Source organism: Halichoerus grypus, chromosome 2 (assembly GCF_964656455.1).
Source record: "Halichoerus grypus chromosome 2, mHalGry1.hap1.1, whole genome shotgun sequence".
Lineage (NCBI taxonomy): Eukaryota > Metazoa > Chordata > Mammalia > Carnivora > Phocidae > Halichoerus > Halichoerus grypus.
The window spans coordinates 29352221-29377766 of NC_135713.1; the positions used below are offsets into that span (position 1 = coordinate 29352221).

Sequence of the window (25546 nt, forward strand, 5' to 3'; positions counted from 1 at the left end):
TTATATAATTGGCTGCTCCCATGTTAGGGGCATAGATATTTACAATTGTTAGATCTTCTTGTTGGATAGACCCTTTAAGTAGGATATAGTGTCCTTCCTCATCTCTTATTACAGTCTTTGGTTTAAAATCTAATTTGTCTGATATAAGGATTGCCCCCCCAGCTTTCTTTTGGTGTCCATTAGCATGGTAAATGGTTTTCCACCCCCTCACTTTCAATCTGGGGGTGTCTTTGGGTCTAAAATGAGTCTCTTGCCGACAGCATATCGATGGGTCTTGTTTTTTAATCCAATCTGATAGCCTGTGTCTTTTGATTGGGGCATTTAGCCCATTTACATTCAGGGTCACTATTGAAAGATATGAATTTAGTGCCATTGTATTGCCTGTAAGGTGACTGTTACTGTATATTGTCTGTGTTCCTTTCTGGTCTATGTTGCTTTTAGGCTCTCTCTTTGCTTAGAGGACCCCTTTCAAGATTTCTTGTAGGGCTGGTTTCGTGTTTGCAAATTCCTTTAGTTTTTGTTTGTCCTGGAAGCTTTTTATCTCTCCTTCTATTTTCAATGACAGCCTAGCTGGGTATAGTATTCTTGGCTGCATATTTTTCTCATTTAGTGCTCTGAATATATCCTGCCAGTCCTTTCTGGCCTGCCAGGTCTCTGTGGATAGGTCTGTTGCCAGTCTAATGTTTCTACCATTGTAGGTTACATATCTCTTCTCCCGAGCTGCTTTCAGGATTTTCTCTTTGTCTCTGAGACTCGTAAGTTTTACTATTAGATGTCGGCATGTTGACCTATTTTTATTGATTTTGAGAGGGGTTCTCTGTGCCTCCTGGATTTTGATGCCTGTTTCCTTCCCCAAATTAGGGAAGTTCTCTGCTATAATTTGCTCCAATATACCTTCTGCCCCTCTCTCTCTTTCTTCTTCTTCTGGGATCCCAGTTATTCTAATGTTGTTTCATCTTATGGTATCGCTTATCTCTCGAATTCTGCCCTCGTGATTCGAGTAGTTGTTTATCTCTCTTTTTCTCAGCTTCTTTATTTTCCATCAATGGTCTTCTATATCACTGATTCTCTCTTCTGCTTCATTTATCCTAGCAGTTAGTGCCCCCATTTTGATTGCACCTCATTAGTAGCCTTTTTGATTTCTACTTGGTTAGATTTTAGTTCTTTTACTTCTCCAGAAAGCGTTTCTCTAATAACTTCCATGCTTTTTTCAAGCCCAGCTAGTATCTTTAAAGTGATGATTCTGAACTCTAGATCTGACATCGTACTAATGTCCGTATTGAGTAGGTCCCTGGCAGTCGGTACTACCTCTTGTTCTTTTTGTTGAGGTGATTTTTTCCGTCTTGTCATTTTGTCCAGAGGAGAATAGATTAATGAGAGAACAAAATGCTAACAGGGTAACAACGTTCCCAGAAAATATACTCTAAACAAATCAGAAAAGACCTGAAGCAGTGGGAAAAGAAAGGGAAAGAAAGAAAAAAGAAAAAGAAAAAGATAGAGATAAAAACAAACAAAAACAGAACAAAACAAAAAAAACCAGAATGTGATCAAATATGATCAGGCTGGTATATAGATCAGTGCCACACACTAGATTTTGGGTGTATTTTGGTCTGTTAGAAGAAAGTGCCTCCCAAAATTTTAAAGAAAGAAAAACTTATATATGTACAAAAATAAGGGTTGATATGATGAAGGGATGGAATATGACTGTAAAGATGGAAATTATAAAAAATTTTATAAAAGGAATTGATAAGAAGTTGTTTGAAAAAAGAAAGAAGAGGATTTAAAAAAAAAGGAAAAAAAAGGAGAGAATGTGATCAGGCAGGGGAGTAGAAAAAAAACCATACACTAGAGATTTAGGGTATATTTTGATCTATTAGAAGAAACTATCTCAAAATTTTAAAGAGAGAACAACTTATATATATATGCCAAAAATACGGGTAACTACTATGAAGGGATACAATATGACTCTAAAAATGAAAAATAAAAATGAAAAAAATGTTTTGTTTTTTTTTTTTAAAAGGGATTGATAAGATGTTGGTTGAAAAAGGGAAAAAGAAAAATTCAAAAAAAAAAAAAAGACAGTTAAAAAAAAATTAACTTTGAAAGACTAAAGAATCATGGTAAAAAAGCCATGGATTCTATGTGCCGTATTCCTCTAGCGCTGCAGTTCTGCCGTTCTCATTGATCGGTAAACTTGGTCTTGGCTGGCTGGTCTCGCTGATCTTCTGGGGAGGGGCCTGTTGCCGTGGTTTTCAAAAGTCTTTGCCGGAGGCGGAATTGCCTCGCCCTTGCCTGGTCCAGGCTAAGCAGTCTGCTCGGGTTTGCTCTCGGGAGCTTTTGTTCCCTGCAAGCTTTCCGTACAGCTTTGGAGGCCGAGAGTGAAAATGGCGGCCTCCCAATCTCTGCCTCGGAGGAGCTGAGAACTCGGACCCCGCTCCTCAGTGAGCCCCCAGAGAAAAGCAGTCAGTCACTCCCGTCTCCCCGGTCTCCAGCCGCACTCCGTGCTCACCTGGCCTGTGACCAAGCGTTTCTATCTCTGGCACCCGACCCCGTGTGGAGTGTCCAAATCCAGCAGATCCCTGCGGTGCGCTCCCGCACCTCTCCTCCCGGGGAAAGAAGGTGAGTCTCCCCGGATCTGCCGCTTGTTGGGTCCCTGCTGGAGGAGCAGTGGCCCGACTGTGCCACGGATCGTGGTTTATGGCAACCCCGAGCTGAGAGCCCATGCCTCGGCTCCGTCTCTGCAGCCGGCTTCCCCGCTCCGATACCTGGGAGCTCTGCCGCACTCAGGCACCCCCGGTCTTTCTGTGTCCCCGAGGGCCCTGAGACCACACTGTCCCACGACGGTTCCACCCCCTGCTTAGCCACCGGAGTGACCTCCCTCAGTGGAGCCAACTTCTAAAAGTTCCGATTTTGTGCTCCGCGGTTCTATCACTTGCCAGAAGTGGCCGACAGAGGCCCCTCCCCCGCCGTCTATCCTCCCGAATATTGCCTTGGATTCACTTCTCCGCACGTCCTACCTTCCAGAAAGTGGTCGCTTTTCTGTTCAGAGAGTTGTTGCTCTTCTTTTCTTCGATCTCCTGTTGAGTTCCTAGGTGTTCAGAATGGTTTGATCCCTATCCAGCTGAATTCCTGAGAGGAGACGAAATCCAGGTCTCCTACTGCTCCGCCATCTTGCCTATAATTTGCATTTTTCTAATGACTAATGATATTGAGTATCTTCATGTGCTCTTTGTCCATTGTTATTCTCTTTGGTGAAGTACCTGTTCAAGTTTTTTGCCCATTTTTTTTTTAAAGATTTTATTTATTTATTTGAGAGAGAGAGACTGAGAGAGAGAGCACATGAGAGGGGGGAGGGTCGGGAAGATCAGAGGGAGAAGCAGACTCCCCCCTCGGGGGGAGCCCAATGCGGGACTCGATCCAGGGACTCCAGGATCATGACCTGAGCCAAAGGCAGTCGCTTAACCAACTGAGCCACCCAGGCGCCCTTTTTGCCCATTTTTAAGGTTGTTTGTTTTCTTACTGTTAAGTTTTGAGAGTCTTTTATATATTCTAGACACCAAGTTCTTTTTAGGATATCTGGAAATATTTTCTCCTGGTCTGTTGCTTATTTTTTTCTTAATAGTGGCTTTTACAAAACAAAAGATTTTAAATTTGATACAGTCCAATTTATCAGTTTTTTCTTTTATAGGGTGTGCTTTTCGTGTCATATCTGAGAACTTCTTGACTGACCCCAGGTCACCCAGATTTTCTTCTAAAAGTTTTATGTTTTGTATTTAGGTCTAGTGGTCCATTTTGGGCTAAATTTTATGTAATAGAGGGAGATGTAGGTTGAGGCAGGGCCAGGACTAGGGTCAGGCTCAAGTACAAAATTTAAAGAGGTGCCAAAAAACTCAGTAGTCAAGATAAATGACATTTTAATGCAACAGTATAAAAAAAAGAAAATTAATGCAAAAAATCCATGATGAATAAAACACCAATATTTTAAATAAAAATGGGAAGAGTAACAGGGCTGTGTCAAGCCCTGTGCTTAAGGCAAAAGGGAAACTGAGTTGGACTGAGCTGTCTTTTTCAAAATTTTGATGTTTTGTGCATCACAGATTTTGGTGGGGTGGGTAGGGGAAGTACTGGATAAGGGAAATAGTAAACTCACTTTTGCTTCAGTGATGCTCTGAATTCTGGACTAATTCCCCAATCTACCTACTACTATTTACTTTTCAGAGTCCTCAAATGGGTGCTCTATGCCTTCTATCTTATATAACTGCATTGGGAAGGAGAGACTGAGTGGAATGTTTCCTCTGTCTCACCTAAGACCAGTTCTGTTCTGTCCTTCCCTCCCTCCCTCTCTCCTTCCGTTCCGTCCCTCCCTCCCTCCCTCTCTTCCTCTCTTCCTTCCTAAAAAAAATTACAGTGGTCATGGAAAATACATAATGAAATAGTACAGATTGCAGCAGATGTGCCTAAGAGGAAGCTTCTAAGATCCCTGCAGATCTGCAGGGACATTCATATTGTAGGAAGTAAAATAATGTCATCGATCCTGGTATGAGTCCCTTCCCTTACTCTGGTGGTGTGTTCCCTTGACGTAACTGTGCCATAGGCAGAGCTACTGGCTTTTGCTTAATCAGCTGCCATCTGGCATCAAGCATACGTCGTTTAATTTCTCAATACTGTCTTCCAGAGGGACGCCTGGGTGGCTCAGTCAGTTAAGCGGCTGCCTTCGGCTCAGGTCATGATCCCAGGGTCCTGGGATCGAGTCCCACATCGGGCTCCTTGCTCGGAGGGGAGCCTGCTTCTCCCTCTGCCTGCCTCTCCCCCTGCTTGTGTTCTGTCTCTCTGACAAATAAATAAATAAAATCTTTAAAAAAAAAAAAAAAATACTGTCTTCCAGAGTCCATCTCCTTGCCTACCTGAGAACTATGCCTTAATTCTTCTGTGTGAAATTTAGACTTAATTTTAACAGAGGATTTTACAACCCTTCCAAAGAGTTCATTCCTGTTGTTGAAATCCCTTACCATCAGATCTTTTTTATTTTTTTCCTGTACTTTAGCCTCACATTCTTAAGCTTAGAGCCCACATCCTTTACTCGAGTCCTCATGGAGTTGGAGAACAGCTGGTCAACATCCCCTGTTTCCTCTTTTACAAAGTTTCTGTTCAGTCTTCTCTTGTCCGAGAGAACCAAACTTAGTTTTTGTTTTTTTTTTTAACATTTCCTTGTGGGTCATATTTTCTCAACATTTCTGTTCTCTCTGATACTCTCTTGTCAGCCATTCTCTCCTTGAAATAATGCTTGCTGTAGGAATGCATTCAAAACCTATAGTGAGATGTCTTTCCTATAATTATCTCTTTGATAATCTATTTGAAATGATCTCATTTTGAGAGTTACATCGAGTTGAAGTGCCAATCACATGCTGCTATAGGCTTCATAAATCATTGAAAGCAAAAGAATGAGGACCAAAAGGAGGGCTCGTTCAGTGTAATAGTTTACTCATTTTCTAGTGGCATTTAACCCTGTACCGTGCTATATTAAAAGGCATCTGCTACTTATTGGTGTTAGCAGTTTCAAAGAAATGTTTTCTGTTTACTGTTTTGCTTCCATTTCTGGATCTGCAAAAACAATAGGAGGACTCATTATTACCTTTTTGGTTAAATAGAAACATTTTTTTCCTTCTCTATACTCTTGTGTTTGGTGTTCTTTTAATTGGTATTTAAATTTATTTGTATTTCCTTGTATAGATATGATTGCCATGAATGGTAAACTGGATGAAGAGTTAGCCACTAGATAATACAGCCCTGAAGGAGAAACATACTTGACTCCTTTATAAAATATCAGAAAAGGAGAACTTGATTTTGTAGACGTTTGAAGGTGTTCAAAATGGCACACTATTCTTTATACAATGTGAAAACATACAATGCAATGATGACTAGTGCTCTGTTGTCTAACCCCAGCACCATATTACATCCCACTGATAGCAGACCGGTGAAGGACTTCATGTCTTGGAGGATATTCTGTGACAGTTTTTCCTCTCCCAACCTGAATTTGATGAATGATCTTCAGTAACAAGTTTTCCAGCTGTTCTATCAGAGCTCTGGCCAGACTTTCACAATTGTATATAGTGTGAGGAAGAAAGAGGTCTATAATTAACACATATCCCAGGGTAGTGTTTTTTTTTTTTTCTTTTTTGGAGTGATAGATAATGCTTTGTCATGTATGAGGAGGGGTTATGAGACCCCCAAAGCGCTAAGTAAAAGAGTATGATTTGTAAAACATTTTTACCCATACTATATTAAGATAAATAGTGCTTTACATATCCTATATAGTTCATTTTTGAAGATTCAGCTTTTCCGGTTTGGTTTGGTTTGGTTTTACATAGTTGATGATTTCCAAGATCTAATTACGTATATTTCTTATCTTGTAGTTAGGGATTTAATAGCTTTATCTACTTGTGCTTTGTTTATTCATATAAGCAGAGGATTTATGGTTATCTTTTTTTTTAATTTTTTTTTTTTTTTAAGATTTTATTTGACACAGAGAGAGAGACAGCGAGAGAGGGAACACAAGCAGGGGGAGTGGGAGAGGGAGAAGCAGGCTTCCCGCAGAGCAGGGAGCCTGATGCGGGGCTTGATCCCAGGACCCTGGGATCATGACCTGAGCTGAAGGCAGACGCTTAATGACTGAGCCACCCAGGTGCCCCTATGGTTATTATCTTTATGCCCGTATCTGCCTTTTTAAAAATTTTAAGTCCATTGTAGTTAACATACAGTGTTATATGAGTTTCAGGTGTACAATATAGTGACTCAATTCTTTACATTACTCAGTATTCATCATTGTAACTGTACTCTTTTTTTTTTATTAAATATTTTTATTTATTTATTTGACAGAGAGACACAGCAAGAGGGGGAACACAAGCAGGGGGAGTGGGAGAGGGAGAAGCGGGCTTCCCAAGGAGCAGGGAGCCCGATGCGGGGCTCCATCCCAGGACCCTGGGACCATGACCTGAGCCGAAGGCAGACGCCTAACGACTGAGCCACCCAGGCGCCCCTATAAGTGTACTCTTAATCCCCTTTATTTATTTTACTCATCCTTCAACCCACCTCCCCACTGGTAACCATCAATTCTCTATAGTTAAGAGTCTGTTTTTTGGTTTGTCTCTTTTTTTCTTTGCTCCTTTGTTTTGTGGTCGTGGTATTTGCCTTTGTCTGACTGACTTATTTTACTTAATATTATATCCTCTGGATCCATCTCTGTTGTTGCAAATGGCAAGATGTTATTATTTTTTATGTCTGAGTAATATTCCATTGTATATATATTCCACTTCTTTATCCATTCATCTGTTGATGGGCACTTGGGTTACTTCCATAATTTGGCTATTGTAAATAATGCTGCAATAAGCTAGGGGTGCATGTATCTTTTTGAATTAGTGTTTTTGTATTTTTTTTTTTTTTTTGGTAAATACTGAGTAGTAGTATTACTGGATGATATGGCAATTCTATTTTTAATTTTTTGAGGATCCTCCATATTCTTTTCCACAGTGGCTGTACCAGTTTGCATTCCTACCAACAGTGTACAAGGGTATGTTTTTCTCCACATCCTCACCAATGCTTGTTGTTTCTTGTCTATTTGATTTTAGTCATTCTGAGAGGTGTGAGGTGATACCTCATTGTGGTTTTGGTTTTCATTTTCCTGGTGATGAGTGATGTTGAGCATCTTTTCATGTGTCTATTGGCCATCTGTATGTCTACTTTTGAAAAATGTCTATTCAGGTTTTCTGCCCATTCTTTAATCAGATTGTTTCTTGGGTGTTGAGTTATAGAAGTACTTTATATATTTTGGATAGTAGCCCTTTATCCAATGTGTCATTGACAAATAATCTTCTCCCATTCAGTAGGTTGTCATTTAGTTTTGTTGATAGTTTCCTTTGTTGTGTAAAACTTTTTATTTTGATGGAGTTCTAATAGTTTCTTTTTGCTTTTGTTTCCCTTGTCTCAGGAGGCCTATCTAGAAAAATGTTGCTATGGCCAATGTCAGAGAAATTACAGAGAAATGTTTATGGTTTCAGATCTTAAATTTAGGTCTTTAATCCATTTTGAGTTTATTTTTGTGTATGGTGTGAGAAAGGGGTCCAGTTGCATTTTTTTGCATGTAGCTGTCCAGTTTTCCCAGCACCATTTGTTGAAGAAACTTTTTCCCATTGCATAATCTTGACTCCTTTGTTGAAGATTATTTGACCATATAATTGTGGATTTATTTCTGGGCTCTCTATTCTGTTCTATTGATCTGTGTCTGTTTTTGTGCCAGTACCATACTGTTTTGATTAGTGCAGCTCGGTAATATATCTTGGTATCTGGGATTGTGTTACCTCCTGTTTTGTTCTTCTTTTTTCAAGATTCTTTTGACTATTTGAGGTCTTTTGTGGTTCCATACAAATTTTAAGATTATTTGTTCTAGTCCTGTGAAGAATATTGTTGGTATTTTGATAGGGTTTGCACTAAATCTGTAGATTGTTTTGGGTAATATGGACATTTTAACAGTGTTTGTTCTTCCAGTCCATTAGTATGGACTGTCTTTCCATTTGTTTGTGTCATCTTCAATTTCTTTCATCAGTGTTCTTTAGTTTTCAGAGTAAAGATCTTTCACCTCTTTGGTTAGTTTATTCCTAGGTATTTTATTATTTTTGGTACAATTATAAATGGGATTATTTTCTTAATTTCTCTTTCTGCCACTTTATTATTAATGTATAGAAATGCAATGGGTTTCTGTATATAGATTTTGTTTCCTGTGACCTTACTGAATTTATTAGTTCTACTAGTTTCTTGGTTGAGTCTTTAGGATTTTCTTTTTCTTTTTTTTTTTTAAAGATTTTATTTATTTATTTGACAGAGAGATAGCGAGAGCAGGAACACAAGCGGGGGAGTGGGAGAGGGAGAAGCAGGCTCCCCATGGAGCAGGGAGGCCGATGCGGGGCTCGATCCCAGGACCCTGGGATCATGACAAGAGCCGAAGGCAGACGCTTAATGACTGAGCCACCCAGGCGCCCCTAGGATTTTCTATATACAGTATCATGTGATCTGCAAATAGTGAAAGTTTTACTTCTTCCTTACATTGTGGATGCCTTTTATTTTTTTATTTTTTCTTGTCTGATTGCTTTAGCCAGGACTTCCAGTACTATGTTGAATAAAAGTGGCAAGAGTAGACATCTTTGTCTTGTTCCTGATCTTAGGGGAAAAGCTCTCAGCTTTTCACCATTGAATATGATGTTAGCTATGGTTTTTTTCATGTATGGCCTTGGCCATCTTTAACTTGATGAATGAAGAAAGGTAAAGAGGCCTGGGTCTGTGTAGATTAGATTGAGAGACAAGGCCTTAGGTAGTGTTCTCAAGCTTTTTCTCAACCTGGTGCTCATAATGATAATGTGTGATATAAACAGATAAGGGTACTCTTTGCTGATTTGCCAAAGGCTCTAGGGCCCTATGCCCATCTCAGGCCTGAGGAATTGCCTGCAACCCATCCTGTGCCCACCAGTGGGAAGCTCTGCTAGAATTTTAGAACTATGCCTCCAGTAAGTGCTGCTTTTATGTGGATCACTGTGGTATGGGGCCTCTGGGATATTTGCCTTGTAGGATCCGCCACCAGTGTCACTCATCCTGTGGACTCCAGCTTCCAGCCGCCTGCTTGTTTCCGGCTCCCAGGCTGTCACTAATAAGAATAATTACCAGATTTTCTTCAGTCATTATTTGTGCTTTCTGTGCCTTTGTAAATTCTTCTCAAATAAGTGGATTGGAGCAAACTAACATTTAGTGTTTTGAATTAGATGAGGAAAATTGTATTTAATTTTCTTACCCAAGAGACCTTCCATTTTTCTCTGAGAACTTCTTCTCGTGATGAAATTCTTTAGGCATTTTTATTATCAGATACAGATGTGATTCATTTAGTGCCAAGAACAACTACCAGGTTTCAAATTTTTGCTGCTTTAGCAATTACCTTAATTTTAGAGCATAGGCTATAAATGAAAAGATTTTAATAAATGAATTTTCCATGGCTTTGATGGGAATTAGTCTGATAACTAGGTGCTGGTTTTTAAAAGTCATACTCTGCACATCTGTATCAAGTATGGGAGGTGTAGAGCAGCTCTTCTCCTTGTTTGGTTCTTCTGCAGCAGCCCCGACATTCATAAAAACGCCATGGCATTTTTTTCTTTTCACCTTTGAGCTGCTGTCTGGTTTATCAGAAAATTACTTGGGGCAGGAAAGGGGGAGGATTGAGACGATTTCCAGCAAAGAGTGACAGTCGCTACATGTTTGGCCCTATGGTAGAACTTCCTTGGAGTTGGAGGAGGTGTGGAGGAAGAAGAAAGGATAGGTGTGTCCTTAGAAGAGCAGAGAAAATGTCTTTAATTTTTTCCATTTGAGGGAAGTCTCCATGGAGATCAGGTGAGTGTTGAGGAATCTATTTATTGGAGACTGAGGCTTATTTACCAGGTTTGTTTCCTGAACTTTAGAGGGATGAAGCCAAGCCTCATGGCCCATGCATGCTGCAGAATAATCCAAATTTGGGGACATCATGGCTTTGGCAGGACAGGACAAATAGCCTAGAAAGGTATAAAGAATTCTCATTTTACTCTTCTACCTCCCTGGCTCAATATTTTAATGTAGAAAGCAGTTTTTTTAATGTGAACTAAAACTTGGGCTTGTGAAAATGTGAAGAAAGTTCTTTCTCCAGTATTTTTCCGTTTTCATCTGCCTTCTCTTTATTTATTTTGGACTCATATCTTGATCTATGATCTTAGCCTTGGGAATCAGCACACACACAGCCATTCAAATGCAGTGGATATTCCTGAGGATGTCCATGACCGTGAGGCTGCCTCTATACAGGTCTGCAAACTGCGACAGTCTCCTTCACAGACAGGTGTAAGGCTCCTTATTTGAAAAATCTGAAAAGTGCTTGTTCTCCCAAGGAATCACTAGGTAGCTTATCCATTCTTGTACTATGTGGCAAAAACCAAACATGAAAAAACCAGATAGAGTTTGGTTTACAGTGTGGCTCAGCAGCTGGGAAGGATCAGGAAATGGTGTTTCATCATAATCATGTTTAAGATATAAAATTATGAAGGATGTTAGGCTTCTTTTAGCATGTAAAGTAGAATAAGGGTGGTGTTTGGATATGTGCATTACAGACGCCTAAGAAATTATACAGGCATTGATTTCTTTTATAGTGACATTTGTGACCTGGGTAGTAGTGAGCCTTTTCCTTTCTGATTTTAGTTATACCATCTGCCTTTTAATATAAACTTGCTAAGATTTCTACTTCTGGCTTAGGTAGGTTTGGAAATGATTTCAGATCTCCCACATCCCTTCCTCCCCATCTTCTAAAATAGGACTTTGCATAATTAAGTAGCATCAGGGAGCGAGCATTGGAGTTGGGAAAACCTCCCCGCTGATCCCAGCTCCTTTCTGTACAAGTTGTATGGCCTTGGGAAAGTTACCCACCCTCCTACAAGCCTCAGTTTCTTGTTTTTGTGAAATGAGGATGACATTACTAATTTTGTAGTATTGTTGCAAGGATTCAGTTACTTTAAATAATATAAAATTCCAGAAACCTAGTGGTTCCCTTCCTACAGTGTCCTAAAATATAAATTCACTTCTCTCATTGGTTTCCTTCTCCTCTCTTTATTTGCTTCCATGATTTCACTTAAAGTAAACCAGAAAAACCACAGAAATAAATTATTTGGAATTTTTTGTGGCCTTTTTACTTTTGCTAAGGGGTAATTCCAAAATTCCTGTTTTGGAATATTGACACTGCTGTTTGTACGCAGTGCTCTCTTCTTCCCCAGCCCACACCCCTGTTTTTTCTTTGGTGTCTGCAGAGAAGAAAGATCTCTGTGTTAAGTACATTAAAGTCTTGTAATTCCTTCTTGTCATCTTGCTTATGATCTCCAGCCCCATTACCGTCTCTTTATGGCTGCTGCTAGAGCTAAGTACCTTTGGGGCAGATTGCGGTTACTTTGCACTGCCAAATTATAATGCTAAAATGAAGGTAGGCTTTGGTTTACAAGGCTACACCTAATTTCATGCTAAAATGGAGTTCAGCCTAATTAGCAAGGGAAAGCCATTAGCGGACCCACATTGTTTTGGTAAGGTGAAGTAGATTAGTGTAAGAATAAAATGCTTTATTAATTTAATTAAGCAAACCAGTATATTAAAATATGCAGACTAATTTCAGAATCTAGTCCTTCCCACCACAGTGGGCTTCTGCCATTTGAATCTCATGATACAGTGTGAAGGCTTTCTCTTAGATCCGGGTAGCTCTTGTGTCATTTTCCTCTCCGGTCCTTCCATTCAGGCGTGCTTGGGACCCTCCGTTCGCTGCGTTGCTCAGGAAATCTGTAGGTCTGATTGTGTCAACCCCTGGCCGCAGAAGCACCTCCTCAAGAGCAGAGTCTGAAGGAAGGCTGGATGGTTGATGGAGTGAATGCACTGTTTCTAAGTAGTTATAGCTCATATGTCTTCTGATAGTTCCTTGGGTTTCTAGCAGGCACGTGTCCCATTGTTGTTAAGTAAAGCCGGTGTGTAAGTTTGACAAGTGAGCAGCGTGGCAGCTCTGCTTGCTCCCCAGCTCTGCCGCTGTCTCAGGGATTGTTTGGCTTGGCAGATGGCCAGCTCTCTGCTGTAAGATGCATTTCCTTGACAGGACAAAGTGCGGAGCCGCATTAGCTGCAAAGTTTACAAAGGTTAGCTAAACACACACAATAAATATTAATAAACAAAAAAGGCCCACCCACCTTTGACTTTGAATTCTGTTTCTGCATTCCATGTTTTGGAATCCCTGTAGTATTTGATTAATAACCAGTCTTAGGGTAATTGAGTCTTAAGTATCCTTTGCCTAAGTTAGGCTGCTCCCAGAGCCCTCATTGGCTGCTTTGGTGACTCATCGCCACAGTGGATGGAGCTCTGGAATGACTGTTTAGTTCAAGGGGTGTTATTTGCATTCTCCCTGCTTCCATGTGAAAAGGAGGGTAAATGTGCTTCTCCATGAGCTTTATGCTGACCACCCATGTGTGTGTCTGAGAGCTCTGGAGGGGAAAGGATGTGAACAGGAATAGAGGTGCAGTGCCCTGAGCTTGGACTGCCTAGAAAGCACTCAGGCCTTGGTCTGTTGGCCTGGGCAGTGGCCTCTCTCTAACATTTACACCCTCAGCCTAGAGGGAGAGAGTCACAGTAACCTGCTGCCCCTGGAAACTGCCTATTTGGCTGGGTGTCTTGGAATTTACCAGCCCTACATTGTGGATCCTTTCCAATTCTGCACCCTGCTCACTTGAAAACGTATTTGAGAACCAGTAATCTTAGACTGCTTAGCCAGACCTCTAGAGAACCAAGGAAGAGAAATAACTTTAATACTATGTCCTTGAGATTGTCCTGGGGCCATTTGTGGGTGGCTGGGATTTCTGAAGGCCCTTAAAAGCCCCTCTTACTGTTATCTCTCATGCACGTCCCTCTTTTTAGGACCACATTAGGAAGAAACAAACCCTACTCGTTTGTAGGATACTTGAGTATGATAATGATCTAGAGAAATACAATTATTCTCCATAGATAGTAATGATTTTAACTTGAAAATTGTCTCTAACTCCGCTTAGCAAAGCAATCCATTTAGGCTTGGGTGAACTCTTACTTTTAATTCATTCCAACAGCAAACATTTATTGAGCACCACACACTAATCTAGGCATTTGGGATACATTTCCACCCAAAACACACCAAGATCTCTGCCTATGTGGAAAATATGTTCACGTCGGGGAAGCAGATAATAAGCATAATTAATGATAAATTACATATTATGTTAAAAGGTGATACATGCTTTGGAAAAATGAAAAAACAGAGTAAGGAAAGTTGTGGGGTACAATTTTAAATGGGGCAGTCTTGGCGTGATGACATGTAAGCATTGATTTGAAGGAGACGAGTATTGGCTTAGATGAACTTATTCTAGATAGGGTTTATGAAGTTAAGTTTGTGACTCTTCTCATGTTTCCTTATACCTGGTGATGACCATTTGGAAATTTCCAGTGGCCAAGGCATGGTTCTCAAATTAATCTCAGTGGCAGAGCACCTGTAAGTCAGGCTGTGCTTTGTAGACCATGAACTGTTGATATCCTTAATTTCATCTTACCAACCAAGCACAGTTTTGTAAGATGAAATATGTCTTCTATACTCATGCATTATAAAGTAGGTTTCACAAGCATATGTGAAAAATGACAACCCTCCCCCAAAAGCCAAACCATATATGATATACTGTTTTCGAGGATTTTTGTTAATATTCACTTACCACTATATGTTTTATCATCTTTTAGCACTTGCTAGTGGACACTGGGTAGCAGGCACCATAGATTTAAGAAAAATTATAAAAACCTGCCCCTTTGGGCGCCTGGGTGGCTCAGTCGTTAAGCGGCTGCCTTCGGCTCAGGTCATGATCCCAGAGTCCTGGGATCGAGTCCCACATCGGGCTCCGTGCTCAGCGGGAAGCCTGCTTCTCCCTCTCCCACTCCCCCTGCTTGTGTTCCTGCTCTCGCTGTCTCTGTCTCTGTCAAATAAATAAATAAAATCTTTAAAAAAAAAACACAAAAACCTGCCCTTTTAACCTAATTTTACCCCCGCCCCCAAACTGGGAAAACACAGCCACTCTGATTTTATTTTCTCAGTAGAACATCTCAACTGTCTTCAGTGGTGCAGAGCTTAAGAACCACTCTTGTATTGTCAGACAAGAATTAGAAGTCCTGCAGACTCTTACATTTCCTCTTGAGTTCCTCATGAATCTCAGAGAAGGATTTGTGGCCATATAACTATATGCATACTTCCTGCCTGTCAAGTGGGAGCCAGAATTTCTATCAAAAGGGATTGAGGAGATTCACAGATACTCTGTCTTAACAAATGAGTGGGATGGTTAGGGAGAAGAAACCAGAGAAATTCAGGCTGAGATAGATTTGGAAGGCAGGAATTTCATGATTTTCATTTTACTATTAGAACCTAAAATAACAGTATCTAATTGTACGCTTTTTTCCTTAGTCCTTGTACATTGCTTGGCATGTGATGATTTTTAATAAATCTTGAATTGGTGTTTCCACTCATTACTTGTTCTATCAGAGTGAGATCTGCAGAACCTAGCACATGGTGTCTCTGCCTACCAATTTTAGCTTTATCTTTCCCCCCTTCATTCTATCCCTGCTAAACCTCCCACCTCGACCCTCTTACTGCAGACAAAAATTAAAAACAGGTTGTAGTTCTCACTGAGAATTCATTCTTTTTGACCCCAGAGCACCACTTATTTTCCTTAGCAGTAATGAATTCAAAGGATCATAACTTCCAGTGAACCTTCTCTTAAATAGTTTTTCATTCAGGTTAATGTCAAGTCTTTGTATGCTGTATCTCTGTTTTACTTCTGCTATTATCCTGCTGGTTTATCTCATAGATAGGGAGGTATTTTTCAATGCCTGAAAATATGTGTTGTTCCTGAAAAAGCTTTATGAGATTTGGATCTTTGTGAACTAAAAACAATAAGCACCTGGCTTCAATCTGCTGTCCAGAGGGACATATTGTGTGTATAAAAGCATGAAACACTGAGATCTAAATCTGCTTCAGTGGTAAGCAGAATTGAGTTATGTGGGTTTAGCATTCCAAGATGCCAGCCTCACATGGCAATGGAGCTGGGGAAGCCTAACTTTGTGGCTGCTAGGTTGTCAGGAAAAGAGAGGAGCAGTGTCAGGAAGGAACATCTTTTTCATTTTTAAAGGGTATCACACATATAACAAGTGATGGAATAGAACCTAACCTCAGGGACACAACCTAATGGTTTAAGGGGGAAATGTCCTAAAAATTATAGGTAGCCATCAGGATGGTATTCAGTTTAGTAAACTAGCCATCAAAGTACTAGCAGGATTTTTCCCATTTTTATTTGGCGTCTTTAGTTGATTACCATGCCTTTCCTTTTCAGAGTGTTGTCCGCTGCCTCTGGCATCCAAAGCTAAACCAGATCATGGTAGGAACTGGCAATGGATTGGCTAAAGTCTATTATGACCCCAACAAGAGCCAAAGGTATTTCATAAGTATTGCCTGTTTTAGATGGATGACAACAACTGGGGGGAGGGCTTCTTTTCCCACCCTGCTTTTATTTATTTCCCCCTTTGATGGGGATCCACCCTTTTAGAAAATGCAGCTGGCACAGAGTAAAGCCTCAAACTCAAGTATTGTACTTTAAAGAGGATTTGGATATTGCCCTTGATCCAGACAGAATTCAAAGTGAAAGTTTCCTGGGGATTTGCAGTTCTTTAGCTGAAATGTTGAGTGCAAGGGGGGAAAAAGTCTTGCCCACTTTGCATACCACCCTGGACATGGCATTAGCAGTGATACATGTAAGGGATTAACAAAGCAGGGAACTAACCACTTACAGGAAATGGAAACAGCTAGTCTGTTTTGTTCCCTTTCTGTTTAGTCTTTTATCAGGTAGTGGGTTTGGATTTGGGGGGTTCTCTGCCAAGGGGACAGCACAAATTATTTCCTCTTCGACCCCATGCCCACCCCAAATGCTAGACTTAAACATCCCAGTGTGTTTCAGAAGTCTGAAAACTTCACTGGAGTCTCCATCAGTTCCTCAATTATTTTCATTTTCTTTGGGCACAAAGGCGAACATTTGTCACAACCCCAAAAGATGGTTTTTGTTTCTCTCTTAAGGTACAGTACTTGATTAGCTCTTTCTTTAGAGTAAGCCTTGGTTACCTAGTATTTAAGTTCACATGCAAAATTCATTGGGGTCCCCCATAAACCTATTTTGAGATCCCACATCCTTTTTGAGGAAAGGAAACTCCTCCTCTATTTATGAATACTCGTTGTTGTAATTTGGATCTGAATAGAAACAGACAGTCCTGTCTTCCCTTGGAACTTTGTGGACTAGCTTTGGAACCCTTGCCCTATAAAATAAAGTTTTTATTGTGTTTAAGAACAAATAGGATTTTGTTTTTTAATAAAGAAATTGAAAATGCTAATGTAATTAGAATAAGAGAGAGTCTGTTTCACTTGAGAAAACGATGAGCCCCATTTGATAGCACCCATTTGGAAGCTTCTATGTTTGGAATCTTGAAGGAATTTTTTTATTTGTATTTGCTCCTCCTGAGAGGGATAGCTCATTATTACTAAGGAGAAGTGAAATGTTCTAATCAGACTTTTGGTTAATCCCACACATTCTTGGGCAGTTGCCCCGTGGCAACACCGCCAAGCCGACTCAGTTCCAGACACTTGTACTCTTACAGTTGAGATGTGGACAAATGCCACTTGGGGTGTAGGCCACCCAGGTTGCTTTCATCTGGGACATAAACTAAAATTTGAACCCTGTGACCTTCAGGGTGAAAAGGTTGGTTAATTTTATTTGTATCTCTCTAAGATCTTAAAATTTTAAGTTATTTCTGTAGATTTTTTAAACTAGTGTTCTGTTGCCCGGTTACCTCTTCAACCCTTTCACTCAGTAGTGACCACTGACTGACAGACTTGCTTTCCCATAAATTTAATCCCTTATCACCAAGGCCCCTTCTGTTGCCATCCCTTAGAAAGTCAAGGACTTGGCGAGATGGTGTGCACAGAGTATGTTCCTGGAAGTAATGCTTTTGACATAACTTTTTGTTTAGAAGACCAAGTAAAGAAAATAATGTGCTTTTACCCACCCCAGGGGAGCAAAATTATGTGTGGTTAAAACCCAGCGGAAGGCAAAACAAGCTGAGACTCTAACCCAGGACTACATCATCACCCGTAAGTTGTTAGCGTGGTCTCTCTCCATTGTCTCTCTCCCTTCTACTGTTGTGTGGTGTTGATCTCATGGCTTTAGAGACAGAAAAAGTCTTCAGAGTCCAGGCATATATTCCAAAATACCATGTGGACAGGACTGCAAGTCATGTAACAGCTAACTGCTTTAGCTTCTGTGACTCATCACAGAGACAGGGTAATTTCATGTAACTTTCAACCCAAAAGGGAAAAGCCTGTTTGAGCCTAATGCATTACTCCATAGCAGCCTTTTAAAGAATAACAGTCTGTTCTAAGAATAAACAAGGATGAGTGCTGGTCTTGGAATCAGGAGACCTGGATTTGTCCAGTTCTACCAATGACTTGCAGTGTGATGTTGAACAACTGAACTTTATCAGGAGAGGGAGGAGACTAGGTGAAAGGTCTCCTTCAGCTCCCTCTGAGACTCTGTGACAACAGATCCAGAGACATTTAGATACAAAATGAACTACCTGGAGTACCAGAAATCTTACCAGAATAAGCAGCTTCTCTTGGGTTTGTCACACAACCTTGTCAGCCTGGCAGATTTGTGTTGCCCAGAGCCAGGGCCTCAGACCTCTCACAGGCAGTGGCTCGGAAGGACATCTTGGATGCAGTAGCAGCTGTGATGAGCAGATGTCCTGTGGACGTTACCAGGGTCTCGGTCTAAAGCCCAGGGGGCGCTGTACTGCTGGGTTTTTCTCCCTGGTGGTGGGTCTCCTCTAAGACCAAGTGCCCGGAGCTTATGATCGGTAAGGAGATCCCGTGACACTTTTTGCAAGAGTAGAAGTGTTAAAGTCGGTGTCACAACCAGTCTAGCTCATGTAATTACATGCGGCCTACTTAAATTCCTCCAGTCGTTTGAAGTGAAAAGCTATTTTTCCCCCTCCTAAAAATACTGTTGTGTCGTGTTGCCCAACAGAGTGACGGGTGGCTGTGTTTCTCAGCTCCCCTGACTCAAGGCAGGCGAGTTTTACTGGTGAATGAGGTGGTCCTGGCCCCAGCTGGTGCTAGGGGGAGGGGGATACTGGAAGAGTTTTTGAGGTATTTTAGACATTTCTGTTATTCATATTATAAATTCCCTTTGAACCCCTCTTAATCTGTTTCCTTCTCTCCCCTACTCCCCTGGGAAAAGGTTTTCTCTTTTAAATAGGATCCAAAGAAATTATTCTGATACAGTTTTTGGTCAAGAAAAATATCATTATTTAATTTTTTTCCCCGGTCACCTTCTTGCTCTCCTGCAGAATATCACTGTTTCCTTTTTACATTCATATACTGTTTTATATTATAAAAGTTAATTCTGACATTGAGTGAACAGCCAATAGCAATTGGACAAATACTACTCTGATTCTTATCCTTTTGTTTTGTCCACCATATAGAAGTAGGGAAAAGTCCCCATCAAGTCACCATGCCAGGAGATTCAGGCACCCCCCTGCACTCAGGGCAAACTTTATCCCAGTTTCAGTGGGAGAAGTGCTCCTCCCTTCCGGTTACTCAGTGTTGTCAACTCCTCCTGAGCGGTGGTCACATTTCAGAAACGTGTGAAGTGATTCCAGTGTTTGTGAGGTGTCCGAGGAGACTTCAGGGCTGACAGGCAAGCTGCATCATTCACATTTGGGTCCTGTAAGAAAAAAAAGAAGAAGCAGTCCCGCTGAGTGTTTCATTTCAAAACCACAGAAATTAAGTTTAACTGCTACCCATGGTCCATGTGATGGGGAGCCTCACCAGTGTTTCTGTGACAGTATTTGACAGTGTTTCCTGAGCGCCATTAGTTGCAGGGGAGGTGAACAATGAATCTTGGTCTCAAACAAAATTGGCTAATCGGTTACAGTAAGACTGTCTTTTATTATTAGATGAAGGCTGCCATTATGACTTCCATTTCATCTTCTACTTAGTCATGCCTTCAGCTATGTTTTTGGGTGGAAGGGTTATTATTAAAATAAAATTTTTCAAATGTGACTTCTCGTAGCTCATGCCTTGCCTATGTTCCGTGAACCCCGCCAACGGAGTACAAGGAAGCAGCTGGAGAAGGACAGACTGGATCCCCTGAAGTCGCATAAACCCGAACCTCCTGTGGCAGGCCCAGGTGACTGTGATCTCTCCAGCTTGTGACCTGCAAAGGGGGTGGAGGGGCGGGGTGCGGTCACTGGTAGAGAATTGGGAAGATCCTTTGCTCCTGGATGCTGCTTTGTCTCCAGAGAGATTTTACTACATGGTGGTTTTCAAACGTTCTCTTTTTAGTATCAGAAGTTTTTGCTTAAAGGATGCAGAATCCAGGTGCATAAAACTGATACAAATGGAGCTGCTGTGTTAACCTAGAGAGGAAGCCTGGACCCCTTTCTGCTCAGTCTCTAACTTGAGCCCTTTTAGGTGATCTTGGTGGAACTCTAGGGCTCCTGGAACCCAGTGTTAAAGCCGCTGCTCTCAATATTGGCTTCATATACAACATTTGGGTACTTTGACCAGAATCCAGGCTGGATTAGGTTTCACATTAGGTTTCCCCTAGAGGATGAATAAAAGTCCTTAGAGTTTTTAAGAAAGTAGGTACCCCCCCACCCCGACCACCAAAAGAAGGAAAGAAAGTAGGTACCCCCAGAAGAAAGCGAGGCAGCATTGGCCCTCATACAACACATAAAGTAACTGGAATCCCATTTTACTAGTTATCACTTGTGTGGTTTCCATTTTCCTAGGCTCCTAAGCCTGGAGCTTTTGACTCGTTCATTCATCCTGAACCTCAGTTCAGAGGGAGAGAATCCTGAGGCAGACTCTCCCTACTGATCTGGGGGTCTTGGCCTGCCCCTTCAGCCTTGAAAACATTTCACATATCTGTCTTAACTTTTTTTTTTTTTTTTACATTTTCTCTGCCACCATTCTAACTCAAAGTTCCTAAATAATATTCTTACCTGGATTATTGAAAAGGCCTTCTAACTAGGCACCTTGTCTCAAGTCACTCTCTTTCCTTCCCACACTGCCTCTGTCCATCTTCTACACAGCTTTTATTTCCAGCTCCTCTGGCTTTCATATTGCTACTGCCCCCAAATCTTATAAGCTCCCCACTGTCCATTTGCATTTCCAGAGAATCATTCTCTGCAGTCTGACTCTAACCCACTTTTGAGCATCCCACCTCACTTCTCTCTTCCTCTGATCTGATATGACTATCATTTCACTCCTGCCCGCAAAGGCCCACTGAATCGTCCTTTTTCTGTACTTTGGTTCTGAAACCATTCTGCTCATTCTGAAAATGACCTCTGCCTTCAGAGCTTTCTCAAATTGGATCCATCTCTTCCTAAAGAGCTCCCCAGCCACCTCAGCCTAAAGAGCTCTCTCCCTCCTCTAAGTACTATAATAGTTACTGGTCACACAAATTCTTTCACAATTAATTATTTCCTGCCTTATTTAGTCTCCTTTTATTTTGATTTATAGAATTAATCTTATAGCACAATTTGGCTCTTCGTGTGTGGGTTTTTTTTTTAAGTCTTCCTAAAAAGTCATAAATTTGGGGGGTGCCTGGGTGGCTCAGTCAGTTAAGCATCTGCCTTCGGCTCAGGTCATGATTCCAGGGTCCTGGGATCGAGCCCCGCATAGGGCTCCCTGCTCAGCGGGAGGCCTGCTTCTCCCTCTCCCTCTGCCTCACCCCTGCTGTGGTCTCTCTCTCTCTCTCTGACAAATAAATTAATAAGATCTTTAAAAAAAAATCATACATTTTTGAGTACCAGGCACCAGACTAGCTGTTGGGGATCCAGCAGGTTGTAAATCCCTGCCCTTACGGAGCTTTCTGTCTACTAGAGCAGTTCCAGTACCATAAAATAATGTGAATCAGTCTATTCAACTTGTTTGTTTTTTCTCCTGCAAGGTACTTGGAAGATGGCAAGCCCTAAGATATGTTTGCTTAAAGCTAAAATAGGCATCTAATAAATATAGGTTAATTTTTTTTAAGATTTATTTATTTATTTGAGATAGAAAAAGAGAGAGCATGCACACGCGTGCAAGTGGCGGGGAGGGGCAGAGGGAGAGAATCCTGAGGCAGACTCTCCCTACTGATCTGGGGGTCTGCCTCAGTGCTTCACCCCAGAATCCCGGGATCACGACCTGAGCCGAAATCAAGAGTCGGCCGCTTGACCGGCTGAGCCACCCAGGCGCCCCAGTATTGGTTATTTTTATTAGTTGAATTTCAAATGTTCATGCTTGAGGGATCTCTTCAAGGCCTAAACATGGTAAGGTGTTTGTGATTCCTCCTTGCATTGGTGTCACTGTGTAGATTAAATAGCTAAGACCTATCAAAAAACCTCTTTATTTAAAAATGTTACGGGGAGGGGCGCCTGGGTGGCTCAGTTGTTGAGCGTCTGCCTTCGGCTCAGGTCGTGATGCCTGGGTCCTGGGATCGAGTCCTGCATCGAGCTCCCTGCTCAGTGGGGAGCCTGCCTCTCCCACTGCCCCTGCTTGTGTTCCCTCTCTCGCTGTGTCTCTCTCTGTCAAATAAATAAATAAAATCTCTTTAAAAAAATGTTAATAGGGAAGTTAAGGTTTGTTGATTTCCTACTTTGGTTGTGATGATCATAAATGAAAGCTGAAGGGATGACATTCTTGAGATTTGTGTGCTTCAAGCCAAGATCTGAAGAAGCCCCAGAGTGCTCAACACCTTGATTCCATAGGGAATGATAAAAATCGGGGAAACCTGAAGCTCTGGCCTCACTCTGTTACTCATTTCACCTGCCACCTTGGAAGCCAGCACTGAGGGATTCTCAACCTTTTCAGATAAGTACAGGGTATGCTTCTATATTGTCATGCTCATTCCAGTTCTGAGTTGTGTTTTTTCCTTGGAAACAGGTCGTGGTGGCCGGGTTGGAACCCACGGGGGCACTCTGTCGTCATACATTGTGAAGAACATTGCTTTGGACAAAACTGATGACAGCAATCCCCGGGAAGCCATTCTGCGGCATGCTAAAGCAGCTGAAGACAACCCGTATTGGGTTTCTCCAGCATATTCTAAGTAAGGAAGCAGCCTTTTAAAATAGAAAAAAAAAATTATGTTTAATGAATTAGAAAGAATATAACAACAGCTACTTTGAGGTTTTAACTCTCCATTTCTTGTTTTATTCTTGAGCATGAAAAATAAGCCAAGTACTCATAGTCCTGAACCTAGGCATAGTCCTGAACCTTAGGACTCTAAAATGGTGAATCTTTAAAGTAGGTCAATTCCATCAGTTATGGCCTAGTGTAAACCCATTATGTGAAGCCCATTCTACCTCTGATGAAAAAAAGGAAGAGCACTACCCGTATGCGTTAGTTGAGGAGGGTTCAAAGCCGATGAGGAGGAGCAGTTTGTAGGTCTGTCATTAAGGACTGCTTTGCATTTACAGAGCTATATATGTAAGTAGCAGGTACATAGGCAGAGAAGAGCCCACCTGCTCGGATTCCCTCAAATAGCTCAACATGGATGAACATGTAGTGGCTCTCAAAGCCTCTAAACCAGGTACAGTTACACTGAGAAGGGTAGTGTTGTAGATTTTTTTTTTTTTTTTAGCACTTCCTTACTTTCTGATACCATAAGATGCCAGAGTCATCTTTGTTTTTCTTCCCCTAGTCCTGGAATCAATTACTTCTTAAGGCGCCTGGGTTTCTTTTGTTTGAGAACAATGTTTAGAAACCAAGACAGTGATGCTAGACGAGCCCGTAGCTACTGAAATATCATTGCTTCTAGATCCTCCTTTAGGTCTTCCTAGCTGACAGAACTTAGAAATATATATATGTATACTAACCCATGCTTCATTACACATACACATATGTACATATATACATACACACACACATACATATATCTCTGTATTTACATTTTAAAAACTATGAGTTTATACTGATGCCTCTGATTTCAATCCTATACCCCTGGTTTCATTTTACCTTTCTCCTTCCTGTATTTTTAACTTCTTTCTCCAATAATGAAAAACCCAGCTCTCATTACTGACAGTATATTTACTTATTTATTCACTTCTAGTATACATATAAAGTAGTTTCAGAATTGCCTACCCATACACCTGTGAGAAACATTTTCCCTAACTAGGATTTCCCTAACTGCATTTTTGTAGGTTTTGTTTGTTTTTTGTTGTTTTTATTTTGATTTGTTTTGTTTTTGTCCTTTTAGCCTTACAGTATGTGGTGAAGAGACTGTTTTTCAGTTACTTGGATGAGATATTTTCTTCTCCACTTCTGTTAGGGTGGTTATGTAATCCATTTGAAATGCAGTTAGGGTCATTTGTTAGTGTGCATTCCTTTTTTGGGTTTCCCCTATGTTCTCTTTATTTTGGAGGTATGTGTAGGGTGTGCGAGATACTACTCTAGTGCTAGGAGTCAGGGCCTTAAAAAAGACTTGTTCTTCCTCCCTGCTCCCTCATTTCCATGTCCCGCTTCTCTCGGTCCCTTCCCCACTCACCCCGACAGGTAGCCTATCTCTTTAGTTTCTGGTTTACCTCTCCTGTAGGTCTCTTGCACAAATGAACAGATTTGTGAGTATTTTGTTCTACCCTCTCCTTTACATGAAGGATAGCATAATATACCCTTTTTGGCTTTGCTTTTTTTCACCTAGGATTATGCCCTAGAAATCATTCTACATCAGGTCATAGAGCTCCTTCTCGTTCTTTTTCACTGCTGCATAGTAGTCCACTCTATGGATGTATCATAGTTTGTTCAACCACTCTCCTATGAGTGGATATTTAGGTTGTTCCAGTATTTTGCAATTTCTAACAGTGCTACAGTAAATAAACTCGTGTGTATGTATTTTTGTATCATTGGAGGTGTATTCAGGTTTTTTCTTTTCTTTTTTTTTTTTTTTTTAAGATTTTATTTATTTATTTGACAGAGAGAGACAGAGCAAGAGAGGGAACACAAGCAGGGGTAGTGGGAGAGGGAGAAGCAGGCTTCCCGCGGAGCAGGGAGCCCGATGCGGGGCTCGATCCCAGGACCCTGGGATCATGACCTGAGCTGAAGGCAGACGCTTAACGACTGAGCCACCCAGGCGCCCCTCAGGTTTTTTCTTGCTGTCTTCCTATATTATTAAAGTTTTCAATTATGAGAAAGCTGGACCCTGATCACTTTTCAGAACATTAACATGCTGGAAAAAAAATCACTTATGAACCAACTCAATGGACATGTTATACCAGTATCAGTTCTTTTTTTTTAAAGATTTTATTTTTTGACAGAGACAGCGAGAGAGGGAACACAAGCAGAGGGAGTGGGAGAGGGAGAAGCAGGCTTCCCGCCAAGCAGAGAGCCCAATGCGGGGCTCGATCTTAGGACCCTGGGATCATGACCTGAGCTGAAGGCAGACGCTTAACCAACTGAGACACCCAGGTGCCCCCCAGTATCAGTTCTCTATCTGCTAATCATTATGAGCTACTTTGCATAAAAGAAAAACACACTGTTTTAGCTTGGTTCCTTAGAAGTAGATCCTGAGAAAAAGATTCATATAAAGGTGCTTTTAGGAAGCTTTATTATTAGGATGCTTTATTATTAGGATGCCTATTAGGAAGCATCCATAGAGAAATCCAATAGGGGAGTAGAGAAGTGTAATGAAGCCAAATAAGGGTGTATCAAGCAAAGTTTGAGGGTGGTCCACTTTGGCTCAGTCTACAGGGTAACCCTGGAGACCCTGGTCAGAGGCATGGTAACTGGAGTACTTATACTCCAGGATCTGTTGATCTTTGCTAATGGCTAGAGGTGGGGTTGGGGGAGACATTCCCAGGTACTTCCAGCTTTCCAGGGCTTTAG

At 41.2% G+C, this 25546-nt stretch overlaps 1 protein-coding gene and 1 long non-coding RNA gene across 3 annotated transcripts in view; one reads left to right on the top strand and one right to left on the bottom strand.

The window, feature by feature from the left end:
- The window catches only part of WDR70 (WD repeat domain 70), a 305434-nt gene that overhangs the window by 263440 nt on the left and 16448 nt on the right, over positions 1-25546 (top strand). For both annotated transcript variants that reach the window (XM_078066655.1, XM_078066656.1), the window contains 4 exons: positions 15972-16072; positions 17697-17776; positions 19755-19871; positions 22613-22775. In XM_078066655.1, the coding sequence (XP_077922781.1) occupies positions 15972-16072; positions 17697-17776; positions 19755-19871; positions 22613-22775 (461 nt within the window). The remainder of the gene's footprint in view (positions 1-15971; positions 16073-17696; positions 17777-19754; positions 19872-22612; positions 22776-25546) is intronic.
- LOC144381069 (uncharacterized) lies at positions 12147-18531 on the bottom strand. The gene is made up of 2 exons (XR_013445523.1): positions 18280-18531; positions 12147-12705 (listed from the first exon to the last, which is right to left on the bottom strand). It is a non-coding gene; the product is annotated as an uncharacterized LOC144381069 (long non-coding RNA).